The sequence below is a fragment of the Labrus mixtus genome, chromosome 13 (assembly GCF_963584025.1).
Source record: "Labrus mixtus chromosome 13, fLabMix1.1, whole genome shotgun sequence".
Lineage (NCBI taxonomy): Eukaryota > Metazoa > Chordata > Actinopteri > Labriformes > Labridae > Labrus > Labrus mixtus.
This window is the reverse complement of record NC_083624.1, coordinates 7,814,801-7,833,191: the sequence shown is the minus strand read 5'-3', so window position 1 is coordinate 7,833,191 and position 18,391 is coordinate 7,814,801. Positions and strand designations below refer to the sequence as shown.

Below are 18,391 nucleotides of genomic sequence, written 5' to 3'. Positions count from 1 at the left end.
TCGACACACACTGTACGGGGGTCGTTTAATTTGATGAAGGATAAGAGTTATTCACAATAAGGCGTGTAGCTGACCAGCTTGACAGGCGGGTTTGTCAAGAGGCTTAAAACACGCCTCAGCCTCAGCTCTCAGCCTGTGGGTGACATCACTCAGGCCATCCGGGGGAGACCTCCCTCGCTGCGAGCTGTTGAAGAGAAGCAACCGAAGTCCACCCCAGAAGAACCAACAAATACAGATGTTGTTGAGGCTCAGGTTTCTTCCTCTGTCTCTGCAGCTCTCTGGGCACCTTGACGGACAAGTCACCAATAATCCACACTGTGTCTATAGGAGAAATACACAAATGTTCAATTAATGCCTCAGACAAGACAAAATGTACAGTTAACTACATGTGACAGCTCAGGCTGTTTTTTTGTTATTAGTCACATCTGCAGGAATAATATTGAACAAGGTAGCTGCAATAATAATAATAGATGCCAGTCTTAAATACTATTTTTTCTAATACTTAAAGTTTTTGGTGTGAAGCTGACACTGTCCACAGACTCCATGACTTCACGGGGTTCTATAGAAAACAAATGTCTTCTAATAAATACTAAATAATTATTTTTAAATTGTCATGTTCACCTCATCACTGTTGACATCAGTAAATATAAAACACAGACATTCCTCTTTTTGTCAGAACAGTAACATGAACTGTATGCTTTGTAATATTGATTTCTTCTGGATGTTTCATATTTATTTACAGTCTATGGATAAAACTTTATTAATGTATTTCTCTGCTAACACTGACAAAGTCTAACTTCTCTGACATATAACTAATAACCATAATTGTATATTTAAAAAAGTGTAGTTTTAAGACTTTAATTAAATATTTGGGTTGAATATAATTAGTTTTAACTGTGTTGTAGAAAAGTTAAATGTTAGCTTACTGTTTATAGAGATAACTCCGGACGAGCAGGAATAGGGGATGATAGCAGCCTAGCCGTTAGCTATGCTGTGAAGTGGACTGCTAACGTCGCGCTGAATGGGCGGAGTTAAGTCCCGCCGGTCCCGCCTTACTGCTGTGGCTAGGTTGATCCGAGGTTAGGTTGAGACTGCAAATCCAATATGGATGCGGCCGTCGATTGGACTCATTTGCTGCCTATGTAACAGACGGGTCAGGGTTCGTCCAGTAATATTTACAGTCTATGGCTTTGAGTGACTCTTATGGTCTAGAGAGAGAGACACGAGACGGGAGAGAGGAGAGCGCAACTGAAGTTGAGAAATGAACGACTCTTTTCAGTAAGTGATTCAGTTCAGTCCGTTCACCCAGATGATTCGTTCGTTTTGAACGAATCGTTCACCAACTACACATCACTAGTCTACCTTATCAAAAGAGAACGAAGAAGAAGACCATCCGCTGTTATTACGGAAAATATGGCGGCGAAGGCAGAGCGCGGAGTCCCGCTCAGTACGGTCAGTAAACTAAACGTTTGTTTTTGTTTTTTTGGGGGCGTTTCTGCTCGTTTGTAACATCTATTGTTCAAAAGAGATAAAAGCATATAACATATTGTTATATAGACAATGGGCTTGAATATTCTGGACGTTTCTGTTTATAGATAAAATGCTGGGTGGCTCTCTGTATTTAAACTAGGAAAACAACATAAATTATTTATAAAATTAATATTAAAATAACGCTTTAAATCAACATTTATTTATTGCTGCACTGACCTCTAGTAAAAGACTACAAGTGTGTTTATTAAGGTTGATATTGACTTCCGGGTCCGTAGCTAAGTTGTTGATGTTCCACATTTAAAACAAAAAGTATGAACCTTAACTGACCTTTTAGAAATTATTTAAAACAAACAAAAATGAAAAATGCCGAAAATGTCTTTACACTGTTCGTGTTTAATCTTTATATTCATTTATTTAAATTTGGGTAAAAAAAACAAAAACAACAACAAAAAAAAGTGTCAACGCCACCTCACTGCTGTTTTATGAATATGTCATAACGCTTTAATTCTTCTAAATACAAAAATAGTTAGACAGAATAATGGGCCACCTTACACATGTTTGCAGAAATTCAACATTCAGATAATGTATCTACATCAGGGATGATCGACTTCACAGCGAGGGGCCACATTCATTTAATTCTCACTGTCAGGGGGCCAAATTGTAGAATACAAAAACAATTACAGTCAATTATGTCTCAAATTATCTCAACATATACCAGTGATCAAATATTAGCATGGACATATTTCTATTTTCATGATTTCATGGCAGATTTAGCCATGTTCACGTTGGGGGTTGATGGGGGCCGCATGTGCCCACCCCTGATCTACACATATCATATTTTATACTCACATTTAACCACTGGATTACTGTACAGTGTACACACTAATGCTTTGAGCGCTTGTCAATGTTTTCAGGGTAAATATTATTAGTAATAAGTGATTCTGTTGATTTTCCTACTTTCACTCTAAACAAAGCCTGACGTCTGCAGACTTCTCTTCTTTTATTTAAAACTTGTTGATTCTTCCTGGAGTTGGTTTCAAATCCTGCAAAAACATTCATGTATATCAGAGAAGAGCCCTCTGAAAAGTCAAAGTAACACTTGTCTACTTCTTCATGTTGCTCCTCTTGCAGCTCTGTCCCAAGTTTCTTCACACCAATTCCACCAGCCACACCTGGCCCTTCAGTGCCATCGCCGAGCTTATAGGTGAGTCATTCTGATGTAACAGTTCAAACGTCATCCTGGTTAAGTTTCGTTTTTGTTTCAAGCTTTGTTCATATGCATCAAAATGAAACCATCTGCAAGTTATAATTACATTAGTTACTGTCTCAATACTGTCTCAACTCCATGCATAGTTAACTTCAATGTGTACTTTGAGCTTTCTTCTCTGTGCTGCTGTAACGCCCGAATTAATTAATTGCACACTAAACCCCACTCTAACCAGATGAGGCTGTTATTCTTGGTATGAAGGGGGACACATTTATCACACTGCGCCCAAACATCCTGAGTGAATCTGATCTTTCTAAATGTATTCATCACTGCAAACTGTAAACGCTGGACGTTGAGATTTTCATGTATATCAAATGTTTCTTTTTGACAGACAATGCCTACGATCCAGATGTTAATGCCAAGAACTTCTGGATTGATAAAACTGTGGTTCAAGAACAAGACTGCCTCAGCTTTATGGATAGTGGAAATGGACTGGACCTTGAAACCATGCACAAGATGCTCAGGTACAGTCAATGTTTTTATTTTTATTTTTTTCTCATAGTCCACTGCACAGTGCCTACATTACACCTTTTGTACTTTTTGTGTTATTTTTTTATATTTAACATTTTAAAATTCTATTTTATATATTGTAATATCTTCTTATACTGTATTATTTAAGTTGTTGTTAGTTCTGCTTTATTTCCTTGTTAATTGTTTAGCACCAATACACCAAGTCAAATTCCTTGTATGTGTAAATGTACTTGGTAATAAACCCAGATTCTGATTCTGATTCTGATTCTGATGTTGATAGTAACAACAGTAACACTCTAGTAACATTTGTGGAATTGGAAAATTGTCAATTTGCATTTTTCTGTAAAGCCACTCCCACCCATGCTTTCTTTGAAATGTCAATGTTGGCATACATTACATTGACAGCTACCTTTAACTGTTTTAAACAAAGCTGCTAATCGGGGGGGGGCGTAATCTGTTGTTACGGTAGCAACAAAACCAAACACAACAGTGAGAGAGAGAGCGAGACAAACAACGTTGGACAGTAAAGGAAGAAATTAACTTTAACTGTATAAGTTAATTAATTATTCAGTCTCATATCAGAATGTCAGTAAGTTCTCTCGGATCACTTCAATCATTAAATAAACAGACAAAGTTCTAAATGATTAAGTTTTAATGTTCAAAATAAGATCTTTCTATTTGAGAAAGCCACAAAGTCTCTTGTCAGTTTTATGATGCTTGGACGATCCTCAGACCTCAACATGAGGCTCGTTCAGGATGAGAGTGAGAGATGAGAGATCTGTGGAAGGGTTCGTTTCTTATTCTTCTGAGAACTTGATCGTAATTCACAGTCCAACGTAAACACAAGAGAGTCATGTCCTGGTTCCTGGTCAGGATGTTGTTGCTCTTAGCAGTTCTTTGATCCAGGGGTTAACTAAAAAAGGGGGGGGGGTTCTGTCAGTTTGTTCTGCACCTGGTTCCGTTACACTTTTAAAGTCTTTCTATGTGATTTTTCACGCTTAAATGTATAAATCAATTATATCCTCTGAAAATAACTCTGTGAGTCATGACTGTCTACAATGGGTGTAACACCCGAGTCCCACTGTCTGTGATGTTTTCAGAGTTTTCAGAGTCCTATCTTCAGTTTGTTTACATCGCCTGGACAGCCGGCTGACTCCTCCCCTCACGTATAAAAGTTGTTTAATTGAGGGACTAGAGAAAAGAAGAATAACATACTGTACTCACTGCTTAACTGTGTTTCTAGATCACGCTCATTTCAGGTAAATTTACATGCAGTGTGAAGATACTAGCATAATAAAGATCGCTAGCATTAGCATGCTAACACAACAATGCAGCGCAAGTTGTTTTGGTTTCATGCTGGTGCTCAAGGGCGACATCTGCTAGATCAAAAAATCACATATAAAGCCTTTAAATGTCTTTATTATCGATTTGACAAACCTTTATAATGTGGTATGATAATGATTTCAGAGATGTGATTCCTGCATCACTGATGATCATTTGCATTTTCCTCCTCCAGCTTTGGTTATAGTGACAAGACTGCGATAAAAGGTGTGAAGCCGATTGGTATGTATGGAAACGGGTTCAAGTCTGGAGCCATGCGTCTCGGCAAAGACGCCATCGTCTTCTCCAAATCGAAGACCACCTCCTGCGTCGGGATGCTCTCTCAGTCCTACCTGAAAGAGATCGACGCCAAGCAAATCGTTGTTCCTATTGTCTGCTTTGAACAGAGTCAGACGAGCAAGTATATCCTTTAACTACTGCATGAGGGCAGACACCATTATGAGAGAGAGAGAGAGAGAGACAGAGAGAGAGAGACAGAGAGAGAGAGAGAGAGGGAGAGAGAGAGAGGGGGGAGAGAGAGAGAGAGGAGAGAGAGAAGGGAGAGGGAGGGAGGGGAGAGAGGGGGGAGAGAGAGGAGAGAGAGAAGGGAGAGAAGGGAGAGGGAGGGAGGGGAGAGGGAGGAAGGGAGGGAGAGGGAAAGAGAGAAATAGGGAGGGAGAGACTGGCCAAACTTTAGGGTTGAAGCGTGCTTGGGCACGGTACGGTTGGCCAGTGTGACCGCGCCCTTAGAAGCACATTCTCTCCTTTCATAAAGAGACATGTTGTCATTTTGTTTGAAGTTGTTCTTTAACTTCAGCTTCACTCAGTGTCAGAGAGAAGCAGCAGGCCAGCCTGAAGGACATCCTGACGTACTCCCCCTTCAGGACTCAGGAAGAGCTGCTGAAAGAGATCAAAACCATCAGTTCCTCTTTTCCTGACAGTAAAACGGGCACACGGATCATCATCTGGAATCTCCGCAGGTCTGTGAACCCCCCACACAAACAAACACACAATAAATGTAGTTAGTCTGTACACGGAACAATTTAGATCGATCAGATAAAAACTGTCACCAGCCTATCAAAACAAGGCAAGTTTATTTATGTCGCACATTTCAACAACAAGGCGATTCAAAGTGCTTCACACAAAACATCAAAAAGCATCATGACAGAGGAAAGAAAAGAAACATTAAAATAGAACATTTAAAAAAATCACTGAAATTATTCAATCTGAAAATATGTTCAAATAAAAATAATTACAATGAAATTAATTGAAATAAAAATATAAAAGAGTTAAAAGTTACAGTGCAGAGTTAAAGTTTAAAATCTTATTAAAGCTGTTTAATGAAAGGCAGCTGTAAACAGGTGAGTCTTCAACCTGGATTTAAAAGAGCTGAGAGTTTCAGCAGACCTGCAGTTTTCTGGGAGTTTGTTCCAGATATAAGGAGCATAGAAACTGAACGCTGCTTCTCCGTGTTTGATTCTGACTCTGGGGACAGAGAGCAGACCTGTCCCAGACGACCTGAGCGGTCTGGATGGTTCGTAATTAATCAGGAGGTCACTAATGTATTTTGGGGCCTAAACCTTTAAGCGCTTTATAAACCAGCAGAAGGATTTTAAAATCTATTCTCTGACAGACTGGGAGCCGGTGTAAATACCTCAGAACTGGACTGATCACTGCAACAATATGATATGTCCTGTTACTTTTTTTTAGACTGGTTTCGAGTCACATTATGCTTGAAAGTATAAGAAACATATTATAAAGCTCTTAGACGAACACGTAATAAACTGCTTATTCAAGGTCAACATCAGTTCTAATGGAACTTCTTGTTTTAGTTTTATGGTTTCACAATGTTCATTTATTCCCAATAGACAAGTTTAAGGAAGTGTTGTCATGTGTGTTGTTAGTCATTTCTGTTACATAACCAAGATGGTAGTTGACTGGGGAATACGATTGGATTAAACATCCCTCAGGTTATTTTCTTTCTCAACACAAGCCAATCCTTTTTCTATTCAAAGTACTGCTGTTTTAGCCAGGATAAGTTACTCTGGGTGTAAATTGGAGGGTGTAGCCTTCCAACTAGACAACTCTCTCACCAAAGCGTACTGTTTTTTTTTCTTTTTCTGAAGTGTAACACATTGACAATCTTTGATATTAATATTCTTCAAATAAGTAGCTTTATTTTTAAAGTTAAATACATGAGTGCAAACTTGCCAGAAAGCTTTAAAGCATTTTTCATTTTTAATTCTCAAGTGAACTATTACTCAACTAGACAAACCAATAACCTCTACCTACCGATGTGTCGTACATCTCGAGGACTCAGTAAGATACCGTGGAGTCAAATTATGGAACACGAATATTTATTTACTTAATGATTTTTTGTCTTTTTCTAGATACAAATTGAGATTCAGAAATGCGTTGATGTCAGAAAGATTTGTAGTGAATAGTGAATTGCCCTGATTTTGTTATATTGTCTACATACTGTATGTCCTGCTTTGCTCTATTTTTATGTTTTCAATGTTTGTATTTAATTTTCAATTGGGTAAAAAAATGTTGTGATAGTAAACTTTGTTGTTTAATCTCTTAAGGTGAGGTTTTGAGATAAGCCCTCATGGGTTTCTACCTCACCTGCACGTGTTTTATTTTTTATTTGTTTTATTCTTCTTTCAAAAAATGTGCAAATAAACTAAACTAAACTGTTGCTGAAATTAAAGCGAGCACTGACTGTCCACAGAAGCCGCAGTGTAAAAGTGCCAGCATCGCCTCCCACTAAACTATTTGAAAAATGTAAAGAATCTGGTTTGTGTTGATCTCCCGCAAAAAAGGAATGAAAACATCTTAATGTTACTGTTTGTTCCTCTTGGGCTCTTTCCGTGTGATTCATGAATCACCAATGTTAAAAAAAAAAAGGATTCCAAAACACTCAACCTTCAAACCATAACACTGAGTACAGGAGAGTTTACACCAATTACAAGATTCACAAACTCCAAGTCCAAGTGGAACATTCCTGTTAGTGGAGTTCCACTTCTAAAGGACCTGCTGTTCCTTAGGTTAGGTTCAATTCCTTGTTGAAGGCTTGATGACATTACGTCTACAGATCTGCATGACCATGTCATCTCACTAAAGCAATTTCAACTGTTTTTTTAAACTTTATTGAGAGAAACTTTCTTGTGTTTTAGGCAGACTATATACTGAAAGAGCTCCTACAGCTAACACTACTTTGATTACTGGATTTGGAGCTATTATTGTTGCAAAACTATTTGAATATGCATACACTGATCCACAAATGTGTAAAAAGATGAGATGGGCTCAGGGCAACAAACCCCACTAAAGTGTTTACAGATCGTCAGACACACATTCGAAGATATGTGTACGCATTTGAAGATCTTGCACGGCAGCAGTTTTGCAAAAGTCACGTGTAAAATGACAGCCAATGGAGAGGCCCGCCTCAGCTGTAAGCGATCATTTGTTTGTATTTTCAGGATTTACAGCTGAAAAAGTTCACTGCCATTAATAAATAAGTAAACATTTCGAAGTTGGTCTACATATTTGCAGATTAGTTTACGCATTTGTGGATCTTTTTACATATTCAAATAGTTTTGCCACAATAATAGCTCCATACCTGGATGCTTTCATTTCTGTTTATATAATTTGAAGCACCAATGTTAGCCTTCATAGGAAAACAACAAGGCAACTCAATGGTTTCATTACAACAGAGGCCTAAACTTTTCACTTTCAAACAGGACGCCTACGAGAACAACAGAGTTTGATTTTTTGACGGATCGTTACGATATCCGAATTCCATCCGATGTCTACGAGGAGATGAGTGAAAGTGATCATCAGCCCGGCCGGGTCCCGTCACACATCCCTGAGAGCTGCTATTCGCTTCGGGTAAGAAACTGTCAGCTGTGACTTCATGTAGAGCTCAGTGATTCTGTTATGTTTAAAGGCATCGTTTTAAGCCAGTTCTCACAACCACTTTGACTGATTTCACCATGTCACCTCCTCTGGATGTTTGACCTGTATTGTGCAACATCTGGCTGAATTAAATCTGGGGAAAAGGGCATTTAAGTTTGCTGCTCTCTTTACTTGGAACGAATTACAAAAAGAGCTGAAACTTAATGAACTTCTCTCGTTGGATGCTTTTAAGAGGGAGTTAAGTGACTTGGAGGTTCTTTCTGATGTATTTGTGGATGATTTTTGACAAACATTTTGCTGTTTGGATTTGTTATTTGTGTCTTTTAATGTCTAATCATGTATTTTTGTATTTGAAAGATTGACTGCTCGTTATCCGTGTGAAACTCTGTTAATGTTTTGCTGCCTGTCTTGGCCAGGACCCTCTGGAAAAAGAGATTTTTAATCTCAATGAGTTTCTTTCCTGGTTAAATAAATGAAAAAATAAAAAAAATGAATCTGCTGAAGCACTTAAAACCTCAGTGAAAGTTCTGCGTCTTAGAGCAGGACTTTGTGTGATCCCAAACTTTTTCAAGGGACAATATGGTTAAATAAGAAAAGATAAGATATCTTTATTGTCACTGTACAAGTACAACGAAATATTGTTGGAGCAAGCCTGTAGATGCCTAATATCAGAAATATACAAATACTAAAACCAAATATTGAAATAAGAAATATGATTAAATAATACAATACAATATATAAATAATTTGCAGGTAACAGGTATAGAATAAATATATTGCACTTAGTTATGCAGAACTCCAGTGGGTATTTCGAGAGTTGGGGGGGGGGGGGGTTCGGAGTCTGGTCGTGCGTACTTGAAACCTAGAGGTCACACTCTGACAATGGACTTATCTTTGGAACAGGAGACTCTTGCAGATGAGCAGATGTTTTAATTTTTTTAAATAAATTAATAGTATTATCCAAACTGCTACTCAGTGTAGTTGAATAAATGTAATCACAGTTCATTTGTATTGACGTAGTAGTTACACACACTAAGATTGTTTTTCTCATAGTCCACTGCACAGCTCCTACATTACACCTTTTGTACTTTTTGTGTTTTTTATTTATATATTTTATATTTTTAAATTCTATTTTATATATTGTAATATCTTCTTATACTGTATATTTAAGTTGTTTCTAGTTCTGCTTTATTTCCTTGTTAATTGTTTAGCACCAGTACACCAAGTCAAATTCCTTGTATGTGTAAATGTACTTGGCAATAAACCCTGATTCTGATTCTGATTCTGATGTATCTAGGAGAAAAACTTCTGCTACTAACCCCTCAGATTTATTTTTTCTCTCGTATTGAATGTTTGTAGGCATATTGCAGTATTCTCTACCTGAAGCCTCGGATGCAGATCATCATACGTGGTCAAAAGGTGAAATCTCAGCTTGTTGCAAAGAGTCTGGCCTGGGTCAGAAAGGACGTCTACAAACCGACTTTCCTGGTATCCTTTCATGACAGGAGTTTCTCTTGTTTAAACCTTTTTTTCTAGTTTGTATCTGCTTCTGGGATTTTTCCTTAAATATCGCTTTAGAACAACAAACCCATTCGTATCACTTTTGGATACAACACCAAAAGTAAAGACCAGTATGGTGTCATGATGTATCACAAGAACCGGCTCATCAAAGCGTACGAGCGTGTGGGCTGCCAGATAAAGGTGAGTTTCTGTTGTTTTTTGGTGGATTTGTTACACGATGTTTAAAGGGCTACTGTTGCTGAGAATCTCTTTTTTTTTCCTTCTACAGGCCAACAACAAAGGTGTTGGAGTCATCGGGGTCATAGAGTGTGGTCAATTTCTGGAACCTACCCACAACAAACAGAGCTTCAATGAGACAGATCAGTACAGGTAAGAGCACTGATGATCATTCAGTCTGTAAATATGTTTCTGTCAAATTGTCTTTTTCTCACAAATAATTCTATTTCGCTCAAACATCCTGGTCCTGTTATCTTTGGCAGAATCTACCTTTGACATCTTCACTGTTAGTGTAGATGAGTTTTTGGAACTACCGGGTACTCATATTACAGTTTCTTTACTCATAGTTTGTTTCTTTATTTCTTCATCTAGAAGTTTTGTTTTTGTCTTTTCACTTACCCAAAAGGTGTTCACCAATCACCTTCTCAAGCAACCAGAGTTTTCGCTTTAAGGGCGCGGTCACACTGGCCATCCGTACCGTGCCCAAGCACGCTTCAACCCTAAAGTCCAGTTCATTTGGCCAGTGTGACCGCTTCGTGCCGTGCTTGGGCACGGTACACTTTGTTGGCTTTGGCACACTTCGGAGAGGTGTGCTTCGGCACGGTACACTTCATGCACGAGCACAAGCACGCGGGAACACAACGCTAACAGCCTTCATTAAGGAGAAATCCAGAGTTTCATGTCTGTGTCTGACTAAAATTACTCAATATAAGACACAAAGTTGCGTGCCGGCCAGCGTGCCAATCGTGCTTGAGTATGGCACGGTACAGATGGCCAGTGTGACTGCGCCCTAAGACTACAAGGTCCTTCTTATGTGAACATAACATAAAGAATGTTTAGGAGATTACAGGTAAAGGTCACAGGTCATATACAAACAAGAGTCTTAAACCTTACACATGCGGAGGAGAAAGAAGTCCTCTTGAGTTCTTCTCTAGCTTAAGGAAAGAGGTGGTGAACTCTTTATCTCTAAATAAGTGGGAGAAATATTCACTTACTGATGAGGAAAGTTTAGCTTGTTTTCATTAGATTGTTTTTAGTTACTTTAATAAACTCAGACTTTCATGATGTATTAATTACCAATGCTAATATAAACATAATGATAATATAGTTTTTAGTGTTTTATTTTATTATTGTATCATACATACATCCATATGCCCAGCCGGCATGGGCTTACATGACACCATAAATTAAAAACGTTCCCGGATCAGAGTGCACTAGGTAAACTATATTCATTCTCAAGAAACAAAAAGAGAAAGCAAGAAGTCAAACTAATCAAACAGAATATCCTGTCTTCTTTTCCAAGTTTTTGAAACAAAATTAGCAAGTTTAAACACATCAAACTTAAACAGCCATTCCAGTTTCTGCACATCTGTCCGCCCCAATATTTCAGATTTTACTTCATGAAACAATAATTCTCTTAAATCATCAGATTTTGTACAATGCAAAAGAAAAGAAAAAATATATATAGCTTTTATTGTGCAGTCTTGATATAAATGGTACCATTTGTGTGTATTTGCCAAAAATACTGAAGATCTTTATTTCCTGTTACAGGAAAACTATGACAAATTTGGGGATCAAACTGGAGGAGTACTGGAAAGAAATCCGCTACAGGAGACAAACTGAGGATCCAAATAACAACATACCCTTAGAAGATGCAACGTGAGTACATTTAGCAGTGATAATATTCTACACTCACACGTTGACGCCCTTCATGCTCTCACGCTTCACGTCTCTCTTTATGTCCACAGGAAGCGACCGGATCAAAACTGGGCGCAGTGTGATACGTGTTTGAACTGGCGCAAACTACCTGATGGGATTGAAGTCAGCAAACTACCAGAGAAATGGTTCTGCCATTTAAACCCTGATCCTGCGTTCAGGTAAAAAAATAAAAAAATAAAAATAAAGGACAGTCATGGCATTCATAAGAAGCTGTGGGAAAAGTCAGGAAAAAAACACACGCACATCACTTGATTGGGTGCCGAGTCGAAAAAATACTCCCAAATATTTATTTTATTGTTAAATAAATATTGCAGGTGTTTACATTACAACACAATCATGGAGTCCCACCCATGGGCGTGGACATAAAACATGGGGCAAATTAGATGGAGCTTCTTCTTGAATGTGAATATTCAAAACCATCTATATGTACAACAAATACTGAAAATATAAACATGTAAAAACAATATATTACACAGCAAGGGGCCCCGTGTGACGCCCAAGAACACCTGAGTGTTCTTATTAAAAAGTGCATTGTCTCACAAGGTCCTTTAGCAAAAAAAACTAATTCATAAGAATCTGCCTATAAAGCCAGTGTAGAAAGATTTCTGTGGCTTTGGCTCAGTGGTCGAGTCTGTCATCTCTCAACCAAGAGGTCGAGGGTTCGATCCCCAGCTCCTGCAGCTACATGTGTCCTTCTGAAAATCACCTAAGTTGCCCAAGTTGCCCCCACTGCTTTGCAGGTGTACGTGTGGATTTGCATGATTGGGATTAGTTGGTACTGATGGTCACTTTGCATAGCAGCCTCTCCCGTGTGTGTGTGTGTGTGTGTGTGTGTGTGTGTGTGTGTGTGTGTGTTGTGTGTGTGTGTGTGTGTGTGTGTGTGTGTGTGTGTGTGTGTGTGTGTGTAAACAATGGAAGTGCATGTAAGTTGTGTAAAATAACTCAAATCAAAATCCTGAGTGGAAAAAGTAAAAAAAAAAAGAAAAAAAAGGGTCACATTCATGAAAGGACGAAGAAAAGTGCTGCAATTGAATTATTCACAGCTGACCCTCTGCACCCCCCTTTGGTCAGAGTATGAACTCTTGAATTCAGGGTGCAGGTACAGAACGCCCAGGATGAGGACTGAAATATTACTTCGACCTGCTTTGTTTACACATTTAATTACAAACTAATGATGATTGTGTGTGTGTGTGTTTTGATATTTTCTACTGTACTGTACTGTACTACTGTAGGTATATATATACATGTGTATATGTATATATTTGTTTTTATTCTATATATTTATATTTTTATATTTCAGGCATGGCACAGTAAATTTCATTGTACTCTTGTGCAATGACAATAAAGTCTATTCTATTCTAAAAGAGGTATTACATATTTTGTACCGCGCAGTATTCAGATGCTTAATAAGAGCTGATTATACAAGACGAACTCATCACTCTGCACTTTATTTAACTCTGTAATCACTCATTGAATCATGTGATGCTTTAGTGTGTTTTTATGTGCTGTCCTGTAAATGTTTGTTTTGTATTGTGTGTTTTTTTATGCTCTGTGTGCAAGGTAAATTCCCCCTAGGGACAATAAAGGTTTTCATTCATGCTCATGTTTAACTTGTCATTTAATTTCATCCTTCAAGGAGCTGCGAAAAGGCAGAGGAGCGCGAGGACTCTGATGATGATCAACCTGCATACCACAAGACTTATAAACAACAGTGAGTCACAACTATCTCCATGATCAAATATAAAGGATGATCATTAAAAGTCCTCTAGAGTCTGGATGAATTGGGCCTCAATATCCACTCAACACAGCAGTTTTCAACATATGCTAGATAGAACCTTGTTCAAACAGGCAGCAAGCTAACATGATCTAACAAAATAAAAAAGCTCTTTTAATGAAATAAATTTGTTGTCTATGATAATCCAAGTTTTCCAGAGACGTACAGTAAGTCATTTTGTGTTTGGCCAGACAGACCTTGTTAGATAGCTCAAAGTCTTTGTGCTGTGTTCTGTATGAGTGCAGTTCTGTGGCTGGAGCTGGTCGTGTTATGAAAGTGTCTTTTTGTTTCTGCTGGTGCTGTTATAGAGCTGAAGAGAAGGAGGACACTTGTACAGACATAGACGTTGAATCCTTTGGATTTTTTCCTGCAGAATTATCCTTTAAATAGAAATTAGTTGAGAGGTTTTTTTTAAGGCAACAAAGACAGATGGAAAGGGTTGATTTTTTTTTACTCACTTAACGGAGAGATTAATTCATGACATTTTTTTCTAGTCAATCTTTCCACTGCAAGAATGACTCCTTACCTCCTATGTCTGTTTAACAGAGAGAAAGTTCTCAAACAGAGGGAAGAGAGAGAAGAGAGGAGAAGAAGAATGGTGAGGTCACATTGTTTTGCTTTGATTAAACTCTGGTTGCTGTTTTCTACAGTTGCACCTGTAACACCTTTATTAAAGAATAAAGATTATTTTATCTGATGATATTGATTGTTATTCTTATTAGAGATTTACATGTGGTTAATATTGCTGTTTTGAATTTTTTTTTTTTTTTGTAGGAGAAGGTGCAGCTAGAGCGTCAGTGTTTGGCTGAACTGGCCAAGCAGAACCAGGCTCTCAAACGACAGAGTGAAGACCTGCAGAGGGAGCTACAGCTCAGAAACACAGTAGGGTTTTCCACTTAACATACGGGGGGGTTTGTTTAGTAATATTAATCATTGAAAATAAAAAATCTGTGCTCTATGTTGTTGTTGTCATTAGACTGCAAATTCACCATCTAATAACACCAACACAAGGAAGAGGGTAAACATGGATTCACCTCGAGGAGGTGCAGCAACTGCTAAATCCATTCTTCTGACTGTCTCACAAGCTGGTAAGAGAAAATAACTTCCTGTGTGATTGTGAGAAATAGAATAGAATAGAATTACTTTATTGATCCCAAACTGGGAAATTGTGGCGTTACAGCAGCAGGTTATCCAAACACACAATATGAGCAAAAAAACACAATAATTAGCAAATTTAAACACAATATAATATTAAATACAAAGTAAATAAACACTAAAAATATCAAAACTAAGAATGAGAATATATACAACCAGGATTTAACTAAGCATTACTAGTCTTAAATATGAAAAGATTAAATGCTTTATATGTGATTTTTTGATCCAGCAGATGTCGGCCTTTTAGCACCAGCATGAAACCAAAACAATTTGCGCTGCATTGTTGTGTTAGCATGCTAATGCTAGCGATCTTTATTATGCTCGTATCTTCACACTGCATGTAAATTTACCTGAAATGAGCGTGATCTAGAAACACAGTTAAGCAGTGAGTACAGTATATTATTCTTCTTTTCTCTAGTCCCTCAATTAAACAACTTTTATACGTGAGGGGAGGAGTCAGCTGGCCGTCCTGGCGATGTAAACAAACTGAAGATAGGACTCTGAAAACTCTGAAAACATCACAGACAGTGGGACTCGGGTGTTACACCCATTGTAGACAGTCATGACTCACAGAGTTATTTTCAGAGGATATACTTGATTTATACATTTAAGTGTGAAAAATCACATATAAAGACTTTAAATTGAACATACTTTGCTGGAGGTCGGTGTAAAGAAAGAGAGTCTGTGAGTGTTCAGATTAAAAATGTGGTTTCTTTCCTTTCTAGCTTGCAGCTCGCCCGGTCTTCCAGTTATTTCTAGCGTATGTTCACTGTCACCTGACCTCCTGAGGTATAATATTTTTTGTGATTTTTTTTTAATCTTGTATGTGCCATTCATTTACTTTATGAAGTTAATTATCTGTGCTTTGTCTGTCGTGCAGTAAAAAAAGAACACAGCCTGCTCCTCCACCAACGACGCCCAAAAGACCTAGAGTCAACGGCTTCCACACGGGCACCTCCAATACGGCCACATCCGGAGACGTGGGTCCACAAAGTTCCCCATCTGTGTCCCTAAACGGTGACGACAATGAAGACGGCAATGAAACCGACGATGACCTCTTCATCTTGGAGACTTCCAGTACCCCAAAGCCAAAAAAGTCCAACTTTGATTTGACGAAAGTGAAGACAGAGAAGGTGCAAAGTGACGCGAACGTCGGCATGCTTTTGGAGTGCAGCGATGATGCTGTGATGGAGACCAATGACGCAGAAACGAGCTGTGCAGCGTCGAAAGCCGTCGGAGTTCCTGAACCTTTTGCCAGCAGCACAACTCAGACAGAGGTATTCAAACTGAAGAAGGAGGAAGAGTCTCAAAGTCAAACTGAAGGGGAAGAGAGGGCGGCGCAGAGGACGGCAGATTTAAAGGAAAAAGAAAAGAAGTGTGAGGATGTAGACGTCGATGTCTGCGATACAAAGACACACTGTATGGACAGTGAAGAAGCTGGACCTTCTTGTTCGGGGGCCCAGGACAAAGATCACGCCCCGGCTATGTATCCGAGTATAGTTGAGGTACAGGAACAGCAAGACCAGCTCCTGGGACTCATGCAGTCTACAGCTGAGGAGAGGGACAAGTTCAAAGATGAGGTCCACCAGCTGACCTGCCAGCTGCACGACATGCAGAGCAGACTGCAGGAGCTCACTCAGATCAAGAAGGAGTGTTCTCACCAGGCGAGCCAGACGGAGGACTTGGGCGAGGAGGGCTGCTATAAGAGTCTGTTTGAGAAGGCCAAACAGAAAGTCGATGAATTGATTAAAGACAAACCCGCTGAGAGCAAACCCAGCACCGCCAAAGTTGAAGAGAACGACATGGATGAAATAGTGCTGCAGGTTGACAGTCTGCTCCGGGAACTGGATCAGAGAAACAAGGAGAGGGATGAACTACACTCGCAGGTCAGTGTGTGTCAGCTGTATGCACTTCAGCTTATTGTTGAAACTTAGTCTTTATTATCTCTCTGACTTTGGAGCAGTTTTTATTTATTGAGTTTTTTAATTTAGAGAGGAAACAAACAATAAGAACAATACTGAAAATAAACTAAACAAAAAAAACCACCCCAAACTAACGGATGCTGCAAATAATGTTTACAAAGACATCAGAAATATCACAGAGAAAAACAAAAATATTTGTATACATAAATATAATATTATTTGCACGAAAACAGTAACACTGTAAATTAAGCAGAAAATAAATAAATAAAATAAATGAGTGGCAGTAGTAAATTACTCTTCTCTTTAATTTTCTTTCAACCTGGGGTTTACTGTGTCGCACGCCACCAGGTGAATCATCTTGAGGAGGAAAGAGCAATCATGGCATCTGAGTGTGAAGAGCTCCGGTTGAGCCTGCAGCAACAGAAGGAAGACGTTCAAGACAGACGCGTATCTCCTCAGGGGACCAATAACTCTTCTGTGAGGACACATGCAGAGGACAACGGAGGAACAGATTCAGGATCAGATGCATCAAAAAGGTTTGATGGTGAAAATAATTGGGAATGTGATTTAAGATGATATGATTTAACCAGCCAGACTAACAAGATGTATCTCTTTTTTTTTCTTATTATTATTATAATTTTTTTCTTCTTATTATTTTTTCTTTTTTTTTTTATCTACCCAACCCCCCACCCCAGTTTGCTTGAACTTCGACACAACATCGGGCGCATTCTTATCTCCTACGTGCCTGATCTGGACCTGGGACAAGTGAATTTTGAGTGTAATGTCATTGACGAGCTCTTGGAACAGGTGCTCTGTAATATGGATTCCATCGAGCGAGTGGGGCTGACCTACAGATCCAGATCAATAAATAAAACGTCATAAGTTTTAAGGTCATCAGGGGAAACATCGATATTCTCCAACACCATCAGAATTCAAATAACAGTTTTACTATGATTGTGTGAAATTCAGTCATATTTATTTGAAATTAACAACATGTTAATAGTTTTTATATTTCTACACCTGTAATTCAATATTTGCTACTTTTTTTCCTAAACTAAACAGGCAGGCATCATCAATAATTGAATCAGACTATGTACATGAATGTTTTTTTGTCAGTTTACTTCTCTCTTTAGGTTTCTGGTTTCCTTGCATCTGTCAACTTATGGATATTTGTGAATCAGATCATGTTGACTCACTTATGAACTTTGCGAAGGTTTCACAAACAATTTTGCATCTAGTTCTGTTAATTTTTTTTTTTCTTTTTTTTTTTTTTTTACAATGACAGCTGACTGTTTCTTTGGTTTGTTTTGCAGTATGTTTTCTATACCAACTATTTTTGTATATTTACAGTATATATCTCTGCTATTGTAATTAAGTGATCTATGGTAAGTTATAGTTGTGCACCTTTGACAGCGCACACCTGGAAGCTGCAGCTGGCAGCTTAATGTATGTCTCTGGGTGATACAAAATAAACCTTAAAGCGTGGTACTCTAACTTTTTTTTCATTAACAGGCTGTTCTTGTTTGAGAAATCTTTGAAAGGTACAATAGCTGTGGTAGAGGAATGAATTTGTATGTTAAAGCCTACCTACCAGTAGATACCTCTGCCTCTACGCGCTGAA

The 18,391-nt window shown here is 38.4% G+C and overlaps 1 protein-coding gene across 1 annotated transcript; it reads left to right on the top strand.

The window, feature by feature from the left end:
* The first annotated feature begins 1,389 nt into the window (after nt 1-1,389).
* Nucleotides 1,390-18,255, top strand: morc3a (MORC family CW-type zinc finger 3a). Its single transcript, XM_061053487.1, has 19 exons — nt 1,390-1,452; nt 2,623-2,695; nt 3,090-3,222; nt 4,746-4,972; nt 5,373-5,529; nt 8,290-8,437; nt 9,823-9,951; nt 10,042-10,164; nt 10,253-10,353; nt 11,752-11,859; nt 11,949-12,077; nt 13,556-13,630; nt 14,240-14,291; nt 14,468-14,575; nt 14,670-14,781; nt 15,574-15,637; nt 15,729-16,734; nt 17,119-17,306; nt 17,466-18,255. The coding sequence occupies exons 1-19, from the start codon at nt 1,414-1,416 to the stop codon at nt 17,650-17,652; spliced, it is 3,159 nt and encodes a 1,052-aa protein (XP_060909470.1). The 5' UTR covers nt 1,390-1,413; the 3' UTR covers nt 17,653-18,255.
* The last annotated feature ends 136 nt before the right edge of the window (nt 18,256-18,391 follow it).